This window comes from Enhydra lutris, unplaced genomic scaffold, assembly GCF_002288905.1.
Source record: "Enhydra lutris kenyoni isolate GAN:26980312 unplaced genomic scaffold, ASM228890v2 scaffoldscaffold39, whole genome shotgun sequence".
Classification (NCBI taxonomy): Eukaryota; Metazoa; Chordata; class Mammalia; order Carnivora; family Mustelidae; genus Enhydra; species Enhydra lutris.
The window spans coordinates 19,013,845-19,032,944 of record NW_019154123.1 but is presented as its reverse complement, the minus strand read 5'-3'; the positions used below and the strand labels follow the sequence as shown (position 1 = coordinate 19,032,944).

The following is a 19,100-nucleotide window of genomic DNA, read 5'->3' as shown; positions in this document are numbered from 1 at the left end:
GAACTCTTCCAAACTCATTTTACAAGACCAGAATTACCCTGATATCAAAACCAGAAATACCAGAAAAAAAGAATTACAGGCCAATATTCTTGATGAACAAAGATACAAAAACATTCAAAATATTAGTGAATCTAACTCAAGAATACATGGAATATGGAATATGGAATAAAAATACCATATATGATAATCAAGTGGGATTTAGTCAAGGAATGCAAGACTGGTTCAACATCTATAATACAGTCACTGTCATATATCACCTTAAAAAACGAAGGATAAAAGTCATGATTATCTCAAGAGAGCCAGAGAAAATTTGACATGTGACAAATTCAACATCCATTTACAATAAAATCTCTTAACAAAGCAGGTATACAGAGAATGTACTTCAACATAATACAGGCCACATATAATAAGCCCACAGCTAATATACTGAATGGTGAAAATCTGAAAACGATTCCACTTAGATCAGGAACAAGACAAGGATGCCCATTCTCACCACTTTTATGTAGCATAGTATTGAAGTCCTAACCAGAGCAGTCAGAAAAAAGAAAAGGCATCCTAACTAGAAACAAAGTAAAACTGTCACTATCTGCAGATGACATATGTACATATACTACATATATATACATACATACATATACCCTGAATCCTAAAACCTAAAGACTCCAGAAAAAAAAATTTTTAGAAAAAATAAATACAGTAAAGTTTCAGGATATATAATCAATATACAAAAATCTGCTGTGTCTCTATACACTAATAATTATTAGAAAAGAAATTAAGTAGAAATCCCATTTATAATTACATCTAAAAGAATAAAATACCAAAGAATTTAACCAAGGATCTGTATATTGAGACCTTAAAACATTACTAGAAGAAACTGATAAATAACACAAATGGAAAAATATTCCACACTCATAGATGAAAAGAATAAATTGTCCATAATACCCCAAAGCAATACGTAGATTCAATACAATCCTTATCAAAATTCCAACGGAACAAAAAAAAATTCCAGTGGCATTTTTCACAGATATAAAAACAAAGAATCCTAAAATTTGTGTGAAACTTTAAAAGATCCCAAATAATCAAAGCAACCTTGTGAAAGAACAAACCTGGAGGTATCATGCTCCTGATTTCAAACTATATTACAAAGCAATAATAGTCAAAACGGTATGGTACTGAATTAAGACAGACACATAAACCAAAAGAGCAGAATAGAGCACCCTGAAATAAAACCACACATATATGGTCAACTAACTTTTGAGAGAGGAACCAAGAATATACAATGGGGAAAGGACAACCTCTTCAGAAAGCAGTGTTGTAGGGGTGCCCGGGTGCTATTGGTTAAGCGTCTGACTCTTGATTTCGACTCAATCATAATCTCAGCATTTGAGATCAAGCCCACATCAGTATCCATGCTAAATGTGGTACCTGGTTGGGATTCTCGCTCTCCCTCTCCCTCTACCCTACACACACACACACACACACACACACACACACACACACACACACACTCCCTCTAGGAAGGAAGGAAGAAAAAGAAAAAGAAAGAAGAAGGAAGGAAGGGAGAAGAAGGAAGAAAGAGGAAGGAAGGAAAGAAGGAAAAAAGGAAGGAAAGGAGGGAGGAAAAAGGAAAGATAAGTGTTGTGAAAAATTAGAAAGCCACATGCAAAAGAACTGGACAGCTGTCTTACACTATGCACAAAGATCAACTCAAAACGAATTAGACTTGAATATAAAACCATAAACTCAAAGAAGCCATAGGCAGTAAGTTCCTTGACATAGGTCTTAGCAATGTTTTGGGTTTTTTAAAAAGATTTTTATTTATTTAAGAGAGAGAACAAGTGCAGGGAGGGGATTTGGGGGAGGAGGAAAAGAGGGAGAGGGAGAAGCAGGCTCCCTGCTGAATAGGGAGCCCAATGTGGAGCTTGATCCCAGGACCCTAGGACCATGACCTGAGCCAAAGGCAGATAGACACTCAACCAGCTGAGCCGCCCAGGTGCCCCAGCAATGTTTTTTTCTTAATCTGACACTAAAACCAAAAGCAACAAAAGCAAAAACAAACAAATGGGACTACATCAAACTAAAAGGCTTCTGCACAGCAAAGGAAAGCTCCAATAAAACGAAAAGGCAGCCTACTGAAAGGGAGAAGATATTTGCAAATCCTATCTGATACGGGGCTAATATCTAAAATATATAAAGAACTCACACAACTCAGTAGGAAAAAAAATCCAATTAAAACATGGGGAGATCTGAAAAGACATTTTTCCAAAGAAGACATTAGGATGGCCAACAGGTACAAAAGATACTCAACTTCACTAATAATTCAGTGAATTTAGAAATGCAAATCAAAGCCATGATGATATATCACTTCACTCCTATTAGAATGCCTATTACCAAAAAGACAAGAATTAACAAGTGTTGGTAAGGGTATGTAAAAAAGGACACCCCTGTGTACTACCGGTGGGAAAGTAAATTGGTGCAGCTGCAATGGAAAACACTATGAAGGTTCCTCACAAAACTAGAGCTACCATAAGATCCAGCAACTTAACTACTGGGTATCTATCCAAAGAAAATGGAAACACTAATTCAAAAAGATAGATGTACCCCCATGTTCACTAAAGCATTAATTACAACAGCCAAGATATGGAAACAACCTGTGTCCATCAATGGATGAATGGATAAAGTGTGGTACATATATACAATGAAATATTATTCTGCCATTAAAAAAAAAAAAAACCTTGCCATTTGCAACAAAATGGATGAAGCTTGAAGGCATTATGCTAAGCGAAATGTCAAAGACAGACAAATACTGCATTAGGTATATGTGGAATCTAAAAGAATAGATGTATGTATTTTTTTAAAAAGCTTGCAGATGGGCGCCTGGGTGGCTCAGTGGGTTAAGCCGCTGCCTTCGGCTCAGGTCATGATCTCAGAGTCCTGGGATCGAGTCCCGCATCGGGCTCTCTGCTCAGCAGGGAGCCTGCTTCTCTCTCTCTCTCTCTCTCTCTCTCTCTCTCTGCCTGCCTCTCCGTTTACTTGTGATCTCTCTCTGTCAAATAAATAAATAAAATCTTTAAAAAAAAAAAATTCATAAAAAGCTTGCAGATACAGAGAATAAATTGGGGGAGGGGAGGAGACAGGGAAACTGGGGAGATGCTTTTTAAGTGTAAATAAATTAGATAAAAAATTAAAAATCAAGTTAAATAAAAATATGTCTATATTTGTCCACAAGAACCTCACTTTATAGATGAGGACATAGGAAGGTTTAAATAAAAAAATAGAATGAAAAAGATTCTATGTTGGGGTGCATGGGTGGCTCAGTCAGTTAAATGTCTGTCTTCTGCTCAGGTCATGACCCTGGAGTCCAGGATCGAGCCACACATTGGGCCCTCTGCTCAGCAGGGAGTCTGCTTCTCCCTTTGACTCTACCCCCTCTCATGCACTCTCTCCCTCACTCTCTCCCTCTCATTTTCTCTTTCAACTAAATAAAATCTAACCTACATTCTTTGACCCAAAAAAAAAAAAAAAAAGATAAAAAGATAAAGATTCTATGCAAAAGGTAACCTAAACAGATCCAGGGTGACTCTATTATTGTCAGACAATATAGACTTCAAATTTTAAAAAATTACAGGAGGTAAAGACATACATATATTGATAAAAAGTTCAATATACCAAAAAGATATATAATTATAAAAATATATACACCTAACAGAGATCCAAAATATGTGAAGCAAAAAATTGACAGAAATCAAAGGAAGAAATAGATAGGTGCACAACATTAGCTAGTGACTTACATATCCTACTTCCAATAATGTATTAAACCATCAGACCGAGGATCAGTGAAGGAACAGCAGATGTAAACAATATGAACCATGTGTATAACAGATATATAGAGAACATTGACCCCAACAACAGAATACACATTCTTTTCAAGTGCATGCAAAACATTCTCTAGAAGAGACCATGTGTCTCATTTAAAAATACAGCTGAGGGGCGCCTGGGTGGCTCAGTGGGTTAAGCCGCTGCCTTCGGCTCAGGTCATGATCTCAGGGTCCTGGGATCGAGTCCCGCATCGGGCTCTCTGCTCAGCAGGGAGCCTGCTTCCCTCTCTCTCTCTCTCTGCCTGCCTCTCCGTCTACTTGTGATCTCTCTCTGTCAAATAAATAAATAAATAAATAAATAAATAAATACAGCTGAAATTTATAGCTGTGAATGGACATATTAAAAGAAAAAAGATTTCAAATCAATAATCCAACATTCTACCTTAAGAAACCAGAAAAGAACAAAGCAAACAGGAAGAAAAGAAATTAGGAGTAGAAATAAATCAAACAGACTATAGAGAAAAAACAAAAAGCTGCTTCTGTGACAACAAAATTGACAAACTTTGAAACAGACAAAAATATTCATATTATTAAAAGGAAAAATGGAAGATATTACTACAGAAATAAAGATAATAACAAAAAAATTACTACAAATTGTATGGCAAATTTGATGACCAAGATTAAATGAACAAATTCCTATTAAAACACAAACTACTGAAAATGAGTCAGGAAGAAACAGAAAATCTGATAAGCCTGTAACAAACAGAGATTCAACCAGTAATCAAGAACTATCTACAAAGGGCAGGAGGGTGGAAGATGGGCAAAACAAGTGAAGAGGATTAACAGTTATAAGTCCTGGGGATGAAAAGTTTAGCATAGGGAATATACTCAAGAATTATAATAATACTGTGACAGAGGAGAACTACACTTATCATGATGAGCACTGCATAATGTACAGAATTGGTGAATATCTTGTACACCTGAAATATATTATAGATAACTATACCTCATTATTTACATTATTTGTAAAGCAAACTCAAGGTCCAGATTGCTTCACTGATGAATTTTACTGAACATTTACAGAGCTAATGTCAATCCTTTATAAATTCTTCCCAAAAAAGGGAAGAGAGTCAATACTTCCAACTGATTCCATGAGGCCAGAATTATTCTGATGCCAAAACCAGAAACAGTTATCAGAAGACTCAATCCGGGGAGAAAAAAAAATTCTTAATGTTTTTTTTTTAAGTAACCTCTATATCCAACATGGGGTTTGAACTCAAGACCCCAAGATCAAGAGTCACATGTTCTACCAACTGAGCTAGTCAGGTGCGCCAAAGCTGGGAAAACTTAAAAACAAAGTCGTAAATGTTAAAGGGGACTCTGAGTAGAAAGGAGAGAGCATAAGAAAAGTAGAAAGCATAAAAGCAGTAAAATAAAGTATGTCAATTAAAAAAAAAACTCAGTTGAGGTATTCACAAAATAAAAGGCTGTAAAGTATGACACCATATACCTAAAACACAGGGGCAGAGGAGTAAAGAATGGTTCAAACTTTTTTTTTAAAGGTTTTATTTATTTATTTGAGAGAGAGATAGCAAGAAAGAGCACCAGCAGGGAGGAGAGGGAGAAGCAGGCTCCCTGTGAGCAGGGAGCCAGATACAGGGCTTCATTCCCCGACTGGGATCAAGACCTGAGCCAAAGGCAGATGCCTAACCAACTGAACCACCCAGGCACTCCAGAATGGATTCAAACTTAAGCAACTATCAACCCAGGGTAAACCACCATATGCAGATTTTATATATAAACCTAATGGTAACCACAGGAATAAAGAGAAAGGAACCCAAAAAGATCACTAAACAAAGTCAGCAAACTGTGAAAGAATAAAAGAAAGGAATGGGGAAGAAAAAAACAACCATAAAAGCAGTAACAGAATAGCAAAAAATATACACCTATAAATAATTACTTTAAATGTAAATGGTCGAAACATTCCAAACAAAAGACATACAGTGATAGAATAGATAATCAAGTAAGACCAATCAATACGCTGCCTTCAAAAGACTCATTTCAGACAGACAGACACGTGCTAACTAAAAGTGAAGAATGGAAAGGCATTTATTATGCAAATGGAAGTGAAAAGCAAGCCATTGTGCAATACTTCTAATCAGACAAAATAGACTTTAAAACAAAAGACAGTAACAAGAAAAAAAGAAAGACACTATATAATCATAAATAGAACAATCCGACAAGTTCTAACAACTGTAAATATTTACACACCCAACATGAGAGCACCCAAATACGTGATGCAGCTAGTAACAAACATAAAAGTAATCTATAGTAAAACAATAATAGTAGGGGACTTTAACAGCTCACTCACATTAATGGACAGATCTTCCAAATAGAACAAATCAATAGGAAACTGGCTTTGGAATGAAACACTGAAGCAGATGGATCTAACATACAATCAGAACATCCACCCTAAAACAGGGGAATATAGGGGGGCCTGGGTGGCTCAGTGGGTTAAGCCTCTGCCTTCAGCTCAGGTCATGATCTCAGGGTCCTGGGATCGAGCCCTGCATCGGGCTCTCTGCTCAGCAGGGAGCCTGCTTCCTCCTCTCTCTCTGCTTGCCTCTCTGCCTACTTGTGATCTCTGTCTGTCAAATAAATAAATAAAAATCTTTAAAAAAAAAAAAAAAAAAAACAGGGGAATATACATTCTTTTCAAGTGCACATGGATCCCTGTGGCCTAGTGATTATGATTCAGCACTCCCAAGTGCACATGGAACATTCTATGAATAGATCAAATATTGGGCCACAAAACAAGTCTCAAAAAATTCAGAACGAATGAAGTCAGACTATGCAACTTTTCTAACACTATTAAATTAGAAATCAATTTTCTAGAAAAAATTGGAAAGATTAAGATCTAAATATAAGACAGGAAACCATATAAGTCCTGGAAGACAGCACAGGCAGTAATTCCTCTCACATTGGCCGTAGCAACATATTTCTAGATAGGCCTCCTGAAGCAAGGGAAACAAAAGCAAAAATAAACTATTGGGACTTCATCAAAATAAAAAGCTTCTGTACAGCAAAGGAAACAACCAACAAAACTCAAAGACAACCTACTGCATGAGAGAAGTTATTTGCAAATGACATACCTAATAAAGGGTTAGTATCCAAAATATATAAAGAACTGATATAACATCCTAAAAACAAATAAACTGGACATGAACAGACATTTCTCCAAAGAAGACCACCAACAAACTTATGAAAAGATGCCAATATCTCTCATTAGGGAAATACAAATCAAAACCACAAGGAGATACCACCCTACACCTGTCCAGTAGTGAAAATCAAAAACACAAGGCACCTGGGTGACACAACGGTAGGGCATCCAACTCTTGATTTCAGCTCAGGTCATGATTTCCAGTCATGAGGTTGAGTCCCATGTTGGGCTCTGCATTTAGCAGAGAGTGTGTTTGGGATTCTCTCTCCCTCTCTCTCTGCCACTCCTGCTTGTGCATGTGTTCTCTCTCTCTCAAATAAATCCTCAATAAATAAATAAATAAATAAATAAATAAATAAAACAAGTGTTGGCAAGGATGTGGAGAAAAAAAGAATCCTTGTGCACCACTGGTGAGAAGGCAAACTTATGCAGTCACTGTGGAAGACAGTATGGAGATTACTCAAAAAATTAAAAATAGAACTATCCTATGACCCAATGATCACACTAATGAGTATTTACCCAAAGAATACAAAAACATTAAATCCAAGGGATATATGCACCCTTATGTTTATGACAGCATTATTTACAACAGCCAAGCTATGGAAGCAATCAGTGTCCATCAATAAATGAATGGATAAAGAAAATGTGATATATATATATATATATATATATATATATATATATATATATATGAATGGATAGAGATGTGATATATATGTCTCTACATACACATACACACATATATATCACATACACATGCATGCATCTATAAATAATGGATTATTACTTGGCCATAAAAAATAATAAAATCTTACCATTTGCAACAATATGGAGGGAGCTAAAGTATAATGCTAAGTGAAATAAGTCAAAGACAAATACCATAGGATTTCACTTATATGTGGAACTTAAGAAACCAAACAAACAAAGGAAAAAAAGAGACAAACAAAAAACAGACTCTTGATTATACAGAACCGATGGTTACCAGAGGAAAGGTGAGTGGGGAGATGGGTGAAATAGGTGAAGATTAAGAGTTCACTTACCATGAGAGCACTGAATAATGTATAGAATTGTTAAATCACTATATTGTATACCGAAACACATTGTTAATTTTACTAGAATTTTTTTAAAAAGTCACTGAATTACATGCTTACAATGGATGGATTTTTATGGTTTGTAAATTATACCTCTTTTAAAGCTGTTCCCCAAAATGTCAAGGTCATGGATGACAAAGAAAAACTGAGAAACTGCTCCAAATTAAAGAGATAAAATAATTACAGACAGTACTTAATCATGGATTAGATGGGGCATAAGGGAGTAGGGGAACAGCTATAGCAGGCTTTATTTAGGATTGTTTGATGAAATCTGAGTAAGTACCATAGATAAGAATAATATCGGTAAATCAATGTTAAATTTCCTGATTTCTATTATTGTACTCACTTTATTACAGAATATCCTTGTTCTTAGGAAACACATGATGAAGGATTTAAGAACTAAAGGAGGTACAACATCCAATTTATTCTCAAGTGTTTCAGATAAATATAACCTGCAACTACATACATATGGAGAGAAATGATAGAGCAAATGGGCAAAATGTAAACAAGTGACGAATCTGGGTAAAGGACATATGGGAGTTCCTTGTACTATTTTTGCCATCTTTATATAAAGTTTGAAATTCTATCAAAATAAAGTTAGAAAAAAAAGTTAAATTAACAGTACAGGCAGAAGGAAGTGGCTGGAGATGTACAAGTAACAAGCAGCATTAATAATTTTTTTTTTTTTTTTTTTTTAAGTAGGCTCTGAGCCCAACACAGGGGTTGAACTCACGAGCCTGAGATCAAGATCTGAACTGGAGATCAAGAGTCGGACACTTAACTGACTGAACCACCCAGGCACCCCAGCAAATAATTAACATCACTGAAGCCTATCTCCTGAAAAGAAAATAAAACCCAACTCCTGCAGCCTGTACTCATGAAGACGGGTTAGAGTAGGAGATATCCTAAAACACTGACAAGCTCTAAAATGTGGTGATTTATTGCCACTTCTCTTAGGGCCACGCTTCCTTTCCTTCATTTTCAATATAGGCACGATTTCAAGCTAAGAGCCAGAGGAGACCTTCCAGGCCTAAATCATCTGACCATGCCACCCAAAGAGCTAATTCTCCCCAGTGGGTTATGCCTGGAGCTCAAGATTAAAGATTAAAAAGTAGATTTAAGATCTACAAAGTGGCTCCTCAATGAACATAAGTACTTCCACATAAGTACTTCCACGACTAGCAGAGCATCTTACACAAAATAAATAGACGTTTTTCTCATGGAACCTAAAGGGCAGTAGACAGGGACAGAATGTTCATAAGCCTGCAGCCCAGGGGATGACAACAACAGCTGGCCTGATTAGAAACAATGTCTGCCTGTTGCTTTCCTGCCTTCTCCCTTTTTCCTCCCCTCTCTAGAAATGTAGATCTGTCCCTTTTCTCAAGTTTCCATCTTGCAGTATCTCTCTCCCTCACCCCAATCTCCCTTACTCTCCTATAATATACTTCCTACTTCAAATGACACATTTAATTTACTTTTGTGTTTTTCATTTCTTTCTCTGTAATTTTAGTAAGTAAGCAGAAAGAAATCTGAATTCGATGTTCACTGAATGTTTCTGAATGGTGGGATTTGGCTAATTTTTCTTCTTTGTACTACAACTTGAACTTCATACAATGATCTTGTGTTTTAACCAAAGGAAAAAGCACTGCGTATTTTTAAAAATTCCTATTTCTAGCATCATATCAATTCATTTTTAATCTTTTATAATTCCATGTCCTTTGCTTTTGAAAAAAATAATCAGGTATATTTCCCTTACAAGTGATCTTTAATTTAGTTTTCCCCTAAGAGTGGCTCTCTGTGACAAAAAAAGAAAACCCACTCCACCTACTCTCTTGCTTTTTGTCCACCTTCCATGCCTTCCCCAGTGACACAGGAAGAAGCCACAGAACAGACACAGGGCAGAGAACAATAGGGATAAGGAAGCTCTGACCAGGACACAGCTTTGAAAACTGAGCCTTGTACTATTTTACTCTCTATACTCGGTTAACAGGTTTCTCACCAGAAAGATGTCTGCATAGCCAGCCAAAGACTCTACTCCCTCTTGGATCCGTGCTCCCCCAGAGTCATTCAGTCCAATCACTGGAGCCCCCACTGTCATGGCCTGGTCCATGATCTGAAACAGCAAAGAAGTCTTTTATGAGACAACTGATCCTGTTAACAAAAACAGAATTTATAAAGCACCATGGTGTTTTCTGGAAAATGTTCTAAGCACACTTTTCAAGACAGGAGTCATTTACACTGGCTTTCTTCCCCAGGATTATTGGGTACCTTCTTGGAAAACAAAGAACCAAAATTTTAAGGGCAGATTAAGCCCCTCAGGCATCCCAGAGCCAAAGCACTTCCCAGCAGCAGGGGCAAAGACTGTTCCTAACAACCATTTCTAGAGCCTCAGGCCTAGCTGTAATATTTTCCAGTAGCCAGTTATGTTCCCAGTTATTTATTTATTTATTTATTCATTCATTTATTTTAAGTAGGCTCCATGCCCAACATAGGGCTTGAACACATGACCCTGAGATCAAGAATCACATGCTCCACTGACTGAGTCAGCCAGGCCCTTCCGCCACCACCACTGCCACCACCACTCCATCCCTGACCCCATTACTCTTTTGAAAGAACTAACAGTAGACACAATAGCAAAGTTTATTTTCGTGAAGTACATGTAGATCCATCTGTTAACCAGAGGCCAGGACCAGGCCTGCTTTTACTTGTAATAAGCCATATTTTCATTGTGGGTCAGTAGTTGAGAGCCTAATAAGTAACATTCCTAATAGCTCTTGACAGTTCACAAAGCACTTTCACTTCCATATTATTCATTTAACCATGATAACAGAGGTAGTAAAAAGAAAAATCGGGGAGGTTTAAAAGTTAAGGGATTGGTCCAAGGTTTCAGAAACATATGACAAGACCATGTCTAGAATCCAGGTTTTTCATTACACAGGGAAGCGCTCACCAGCTACTAACAGTCAACACTACCTTTAATTTCAAAGTTCTCCAAATATAATCTATATTTTTATTCATCTCCAGAGCATCTCATCACTAGCAGTATTTTTAAAATACCATCATGTAAACAATCCTTGTACTGCTCTTTATCTTTTAGTACCTGGACTCTCCACCTAGACCACGGGCTCTTTACCTGGACTCTTCCGAACCCCAAGCAGTCTATAAACAGATTTCATCCATGCCTTGGATGAGAAAAAATTTACATCTTTATCTTTATTAACTCTGGTTGATCTTTAGCATTTCCTTTAATAATGAACAAAAGTGAAAAAAAATACTAATAAAGTATTAGAAATACCTGTGACTTTGTCATTAATAGAAGCCATGGATATTTTTATGGCACATTCAGGTTGTTGCAGATATTTTGAAATAGGACATTTATTCATACTGTGAAATTTATTCATACTCATACTGTGAAATTATAGCAGTTTGGATCCACAACTAAATTTCGTTACTTGAGGAATTAGAAAACACATATATTACAAATGTGATTTTTTAAAATATTTTTAATTCTTTGTAATCCTACATATTTTATGCATGCAAATAATTACCAGCCTGCCAAAGGGATCCATGATACAAAAAAAAAAAAAAAAAAAATGTTATAAACTCCTGACTGAAGGGAACTTTGGGTCAGCACCCACCCCACATATAGTTCTGCACCCCAATACTCAATATATACCAATTGACTGATGAAAGTACTGGTTTTCAATACTAAATACTTACTTTGCAGATCTTCTGGGCATGCACCCCAGACAGACTACCTCCAAAAACTGTAAAATCCTAAAAAGAAAACAATTAAATCAACAACTAAAATATAGTGACTAGCCAGGGACAAAGAGCCACAAGGAGGAGAAAGAAATGAAAAACTCTTAGCCAAAAGTTTTTGAGGGATTTTTAGACATTCAAAAAATTAGGAGTAGTCTTCTTTCATTCACTATTCTATGAAATAATTTGTATCTTTAAAGGGAGTTCATGTATTGTTGGGAGCAAAAGACTTGCTCTATAAAAATGAGTCATAGCTCTATGGAAAACTTTTCATGCAGAATTAACCTGAAAAATCAGATTCTAGAGATATCAAACAGTGAGGCATTTCTATTACTAGAAAGTATCAGTCATTTTGATGAGGGAGATGAAAAAAGTCAATCAGAGCCTTCACTGCTTCCTCTGGCTTATGGAGTTTCATTAGCTTCTGATGTAAAGGGCTTTTTGAAGTAGGAAGGACCTCCTTCCTAAAACCATCTCAAAAAGACAGCAGAGAATTAAAAAGAGATTCAGCCCACGAGGACAAAAAAGGAAGAAGCAATATCCACAGAGGAGAGAATGAACAAACTCGAGGGGAAAGGAAAGCACAAGAAGAATATCTGACTTAGAGGGAACAAACGGAAGCCTATACACTGCAGGGGCAGTAACCACAAGGAGGGGACAATGCAGGAACCATGGAAAGTGGGGGTGAGGAGGGGTGAAAACAGACTGATACAAAGTCTCTGTGGGGAGCAGTTGGGCCCCACAGGGCCTCTCCTTCATTTTGAGAAGAGGAAAGGTTTATTCTCTAAAGCAACTTCATCAGAGGGGCTCTGGATTCACAATCACCAGCAGCAAAAGAACACGAAAGTGAGGCTAAAAACACATGAGATCAGGAACCTGTACACTGAATGATGAGCCAGCACTGGGCTCTCCTTTCCCCCTACTTGTCTCCCCAGAACATACCTATGGCCAATTATCAAACAAGAGACTGAGGCTGCTTCTCTGGAAAAGAAGTTCCCCACAAAAAGCAACTGCAGATAGTAACATTTTGCTGATCACTACAGAAAAGCTGGCTAATCACGCCGCACCCTCAGTATCCTTCAGAACCTGTTTCAAATGCCTTTTTCCGTAAAACATCCCTCAAGCCTGAATGCGATCATCCCTTGTCCTCAGCCCACAGCACTTGCACAGAATCTCTCTCACTCTATCTCTACTGAAGACCCTCCTGTCCTGCCCCATTCTATATACAAAATGATTAGCATCTTCAGGACAGAAACTCTGGCTCAGTTTTTTCCCTCTCCCCTCCCCTCCATCCCTACCCAACCCTACCCCATGGGCTGATAAAAAGTATCAATTCAGTGAATTTTTGTATCTGCTCAGTAGTTAGAAGGTTGAACCCAGAAAGCACAGTAACTTTCTGTGTTCTGGCTATCTGATTAATGCTTCCTTCTATACAAGTTTTTGCCTAGCTCTCATAAATTACAAAAAGGAGAAATCATTTCCTCTAGTTAAGCATTTGGTAGACCCATCTGTAACACAGTTTTAAAACATTTCAAAGGGAATTCATTAAGTAAATGAGTATTGTCTAAGTACAATACATTCAAAATTACCCAAACATAGTTATTTTACTATTAAACCCATAAACAAGCTTTATAATTTTAGATCTATAAAAAGGAACTAAACACTTAGAATTATATGCATATTTCCACCTCTGGTGGGGGGATGGGGAGAGGAAGTAATCAAACCCAGAATAGTATAGTGTTAGTTTACTATTAGCTGCTCTAACAATTACCACAAATTCAGTGGCTTAAAGCAACGCAAATCTATTCTCCCACAGTTCTGTAATTTAGAAGTCCTACGTGGGCCTCACTGAGCTATACTCAAGATTAGCATGGTTAGGCGCCTTTCTGGAAGGTCCAAGATTGAATCATTTTTCCTGCTTTTTCCAGGTTCTAGAGACCGTTTGCATTCCTTCATTCATGACTCCCATCCTCCATCTTCTTAGCCAGCAGTGGCAGGCCCTTCTCACAACATACCATTTGGAACTTTGCTTCTGCCTCTCCTTCTTTTAAGGACCCTGTGATTATATTGTGCCCACCTGGGTAACCCAGGCTTCTTTATTTTAAGGTTAGCTAATTAGCAACACTAATTCCATCTGCAGCTTAATTCCCCTTTGCCATGTAAGGTAACATTCATAAATTCAGGAATTAGAAGTTGGACATTTTGAGGGACCATTATTCTGCCTCCTATACTATATTCTTCTACGGTCTCAATGTGAAGACACTTTATCTGTCTTTATGCAGCTTAAGAAAATTTGTTCTAATACTTTCAGGAAAGCCCAAAACCTATGGTTCATGGAGTCTAGTGCCTTCCACCCAGGCTGTATTCACAGCACTCTCTCAGTCAACATAATGCCCAGAACATGGATGCCCTCCAGGCATACACCCAACCTGCCAAAAGGAATCTCACTCACTTGGATTAAACTCCTGGCCTGGAACTTTTTACATGATTAATTCCCTGTGATCATCACTCAAGACTATTGATTCTTTCTCCCTAAGAAAAAACACATACTATAGTATAAAACTCTCGACATATGCACAGAAAGTAAATCCCTCATCTGCCCCACTACAAGCAAGTTTTTATTCCCCAAAACTGCTCTCTTGTCATGTCTTTTGCTCCTGGCTCTGCCCTCCAGGAATGCACAGCCTATTGGAGTTATTAAATACCTGACTGAAGACATAAGTCAATCTTCCATTGATTCGGCCCCGTCCAGTGACCACACTGTCTCCAGGAAACTATCAGAAAAATAGAAAAATAAAAGTTAAAAAACCCAAATATGTCTTTTAGTGAATTTGGCAATGAAAGACCAAAAAAGCCCAAAACAAATGCGCACCCTAAATTTCTTGAAATTCAGTATGAATCAGGAACATGATGGACTCTCCTCTTCCCCTGCTCAGCTCTGCTACAGCAAGCCCTAGGCTACTGCTTCGTCAATAGAAGTGAAGGGCACTATAGTTAGATCTCATCTTCCTTCCTAAAAGCAAAATAATCAAAACTCCCTAGAGCTGCCACTACCAAATGCCACGGGAAGGAGAAGGGCATAGAATGACACATGGCAAGTCTACAAAGCCACAGAGCCCACCCCCAAACCTTAAGGCAAACCCATCATTTTGCTTGGAATCCTGGAATACTATGTGGCCCATAATGACTCAAATGGAGCCAGCTGATTTGGTGCCAAGTTCACAAATCTTTGGTCACTAACAGCATATATGCAGACCCAAGGAAAACTGATCAAAAGTGAGTCCAAAGAATTCCGCATACCCATGGAGAACACCCAATTAAAAAAAAAAAAAGTATTGGGGACTCTGACCTCAAAAGCTCCATAAACTTAGAATGTCAAAACAGGCAAATGGTCCTGCTTTAGGGGTCTCTGCTGCCTAGACAAACTAGAACACAACTAAAAGACATTCTCATCTTTCCTTCCAAGTTTGTCAATCCATATTTGTGAGATCTCTGAACTCACAACCAGAGCCCTGGAAACTGGGCCAGAGTCACACTGCCCAAGGTATGAGCAGTCCCACTCACATTCCTTCATCTGCAGACAAAGGTTAAGTAGGGCAACCTGGAGGCCCAATACTACTTCTCCAGAGGCACTTCTGCAACTTCAGGCCCCAAACCTGAAAATTCTTAAATGTACTTTTGAGTTCCAAAAGGTCTTCATTAGTCTAGTGGCCAGCACGGCCACAGCTAGAAAGTGCAACTTAGTGGCTCACACCACCATGTGAAAAGATACCTTATTCTTCTCAGCAGCCATTCCAAAATCTGCACATCTGTGTTCCACAAACATGTCGCTCTCAACAAAACTTCCAGGGTCCAGCAAAACACTGATCCGCTCTCTGGCAGTTAGCTTTCCCTACAACGCAACAAAAACCATTTAGTGGGGTCACCATAGGCAAAGTCAGTAAGCAAGGAGCATTCATGAGAAGGCCAGGAAGACAGGGTTCACCCCTTCACCTCTCATGAAAGCCTCTATTCCATCAACCCGCCCAAAACACAGGTATGACAAGGAGATGTCAGCCAATAAGGACATAGGGCAGACAGGGTGCTTCAGGAGCCAACTGGGGAAGGCAAATAAGGAAATGGGAGGAGGAAAAGGTGAAGAGAAGTGGGGGTAAGGAGATCCTGACCGTGGAACAAGATACTAGTTCCACAAACATTTACTGGAGACTTAAGGAGTAATAATGGAATAAAAAGAAGAATGGAGGAGGTGGAAAACTAAAGTAGGCATAGTGAAGGGTCTGAGGCCACATACCCAGATTCACAAGCTTCTTCTAGGGAACTCCACACAAACTCACCTCACTAGTGGTCAACCCCAAGGACACTTCTGGGACTACTTCCTGGTTCTTCTCCTGCCTCCTCCATGGGCTCCTCTCACTATCCTACATTAGGGGCTCTGCTTAGGGATCCCACACCTGACAGTGACACTATGATACTGAGACAACCCCACAGAGGTAATATCTGAGAAGAAAAGGAGTGGGACAGAGAGCAGTAAAGAGCTCACTTGAGAAGAGTTAAAAAAAAAAAAAAAATGCTGCTTGCAGGGGGTGAGGTTGGAACCTTCAACTTATCAACAGCCTCTGTTGCTTGGACTCTCAAGCCCTTACTCAGAGCAAGCCAAACAGCCAGACCCACTGTATTCCAACCTCCCTCCACCCTGGGGAAAAAAAACACCTCAAACTGGCTTTTTTTTTTTTTGCCCCATAAGAAAGTAGCCAAAACCAGTGAGGTCTGTCTAAAACAAACAGGCCATCATATACACTATTGTGTAAAGTAGAATTAAGTTTTCCAGAAAGCAATTTGGCAACATATATTAGAGTGTTAAAAATATTTCTATCTTTTGACCCAGTAATTCCATTTCTGGGAATCTGTCCTATGGAAATAGTCCAAAAATTTGTTTAAAAATGGGTGGAGAAAGGGATTTAAATCAAGTCAGCCTCCTGACTAAGTCAGCTCTAGCAAAAGAAAAATTGCTTCTTGAGCCTGCATCTAAGCCCAGTAGAGTCTACTCAGGAAGAAGTGGGGTGATGTTCCAGAGAGGAAGTCAGCAATGGGTCCCAACAGAAAGAGTGCACAGGAGCACTGAAAGGCCTTCCAAAGGATGATGTAAAGGTTCCTTCAATCGAGACAGAGCCACCCCAGGGGAGGGAGGGAAAGCACTCCTGGCACCACATACTCAGCCAAATTTTTTTAAGGTTTATTTATTTGAGAGAGAGAGTGCACATGGGATGGTGCGGGGGGAGGGACAGAGGGAGAGAGAGAGCGAGTCCCAGGCAGACTCGCTGCTGAGCCTGGAGCCCAACTTGGGACTTGATCCCACCACTGAAGATCACGACCTGAGCCAAAACCAAGAGTCTGAGGCTTAAGGACTGCACTACCCAGATGGACCCACACTCAACCAAATTTACATCTCACTCCCAAGGGTCAGAAATTATTACTATCTTCTCTTTAGAATAAACTGACTCCTAGGGATTAAGTAACTTGTCAAAAAGGAACAGTCACCTTCATGTTTTTGTCAAATCAGAATTTATAACACTTAAATCAACACTCAAGGGGCATCTGAGTGGCTCAGTTAAGCATCTGCTGGAGTCCTGGGATCAAGCACTGCACTGGGCTCTCTGATCAGCGAGGAGTCTGCTTCTCCCTCTCCCTGCCATTCCCCCTGCTTGTATTCTCTCACTCTCTTTCTCTGTCAAATAAATAAATAAAATCTAAAAATATCAATCAATCAATCAGCATCCAGTTTAGACTTCAATAAAGAGCTAGTTCAAATCTCCTCACTAAAGATCCCAGCGTTCCACACCACTCACCACCCCCACACTTGACAGTTGTGCCTCAATGACCTTCACCTCTAAGAATTTCACTTCTCTATCTTCCAGATTGGTGATTTAACTCATTCAGCACATCAGTCCAGATTCACACACGTGTCAGTGATGCACTGCGTGAGCTTAGTTTCAAGTCCCAGGTCACTGATCTGGGCCTCAGTTTCTCCTGCTGCTAAATGGTCCACACAGCGTATCTCTGAAGGTCAGCTGTCTCACCTCAAAAATCTCCCTGCCTCCGACAGGTACCTTTCCTACCCAGCATGTCGATGCATGCTAAGACCTTAAAGGCGTTCTGCCAGCATTGTGGGGTCAGAAGTTCCACAAGCTCCCCGTGCACACCCCGCCCCAGATTACTGTGAGATTTTGCCCACGTTAATTCCCCTGCCATATGTTCCGATTTTCCTGCTTCCATAAGGGAGGCAGAACTTACCACGCTTTCACGGGGCAGGAGAATAAACAGATTTTTTTTTTTCCCTAAGTGCCTATCATCGCTTCCGTAGCTATACCAATAAGATTGTGAAGAGATAAGTACTACTATCTTCTTCTTAAAATAAACTGACTCCTAGTGATTAAGTAACTAGTCCAAAAGCCTACAGATGTTAAGCGGTGAGCCAGCTGGGAACCGGCCAGCTCCCTCTAAATATCCAGAAGCAAAGTGGAGAGTAGTAAAGCACAGTGGTGCTTATCCTCGTTTTACCTGCAATTTGGTGAAAGGCAACAGGTACTTAAGGTGAACCTTCTCGACCCCGCCCCTCCCCAGCATGGCGCTGATTGGCTGAAAGGACTGGGGCGTCGCGAGCTCGGCACGCTGTGATAGGTCGCGAACGCCGAGGGGATGGCCCGACCGCCGCTGGACTCACTCGCTTATGCTGCGCATCTACGCGGCGCTGGCCTCCTCCCACCAATGCGGCCTTGCGCTTTTTCTCGATGCGTTCGTTAACGGAGATAGGCTGGCTACACAGGTTGCGGACTGCGAGCCGGAGACTGCTCACCACAACGCTGCGGCTTGCTCCAGCCGCCAACACGCGTATTGCCACCGCCATTTCTGCTCTGCCGGCCAGCCCCCAACCTTGTGCGTCTGAGTACGCATGTGCGTCAAGCGTGGGCCCAGAGGATTCTGCGCCTGCGCAGCGTCTATGGGACGTAAAGAACCTGTGGGTTGGACGTCAGGGCACCCTGAGGAGAAAAGGCGGAGCTTTTGAGACCCCAGACCCCACTAGAGCATTACTCTAAGGAGGATAATACTAGTCCTCAGCTCTTGTGCTTTCCTTGCTGCACGGAAGAGGGTCTTGGTTCTTCTTCTTCTCTACCTAGACCTCTAGTTTGGTCGTCCCACTACCTCCAGAAA

At 39.6% G+C, this 19,100-nt stretch overlaps 1 protein-coding gene across 2 annotated transcripts in view; it reads right to left on the bottom strand.

Annotated features, from left to right (window-relative positions):
• The window catches only part of LOC111154989 (propionyl-CoA carboxylase beta subunit), a 104,478-nt gene extending 85,664 nt beyond the window's left edge, over nucleotides 1–18,814 (bottom strand). The window contains exons 1-5 of one of the 2 annotated variants that reach the window (XM_022514962.1): nucleotides 18,613–18,814; nucleotides 15,664–15,783; nucleotides 14,597–14,665; nucleotides 11,850–11,906; nucleotides 10,129–10,242 (exon numbers count right to left, since the gene is read on the bottom strand). In XM_022514962.1, coding sequence (XP_022370670.1) covers nucleotides 10,129–10,242; nucleotides 11,850–11,906; nucleotides 14,597–14,665; nucleotides 15,664–15,783; nucleotides 18,613–18,795 — 543 coding nt within the window. In that variant the 5' untranslated portion in view covers nucleotides 18,796–18,814. The remainder of the gene's footprint in view (nucleotides 1–10,128; nucleotides 10,243–11,849; nucleotides 11,907–14,596; nucleotides 14,666–15,663; nucleotides 15,784–18,612) is intronic. The other variant, XM_022514963.1, reaches the window with a different exon arrangement.
• Nucleotides 18,815–19,100: the final 286 nt, after the last annotated feature.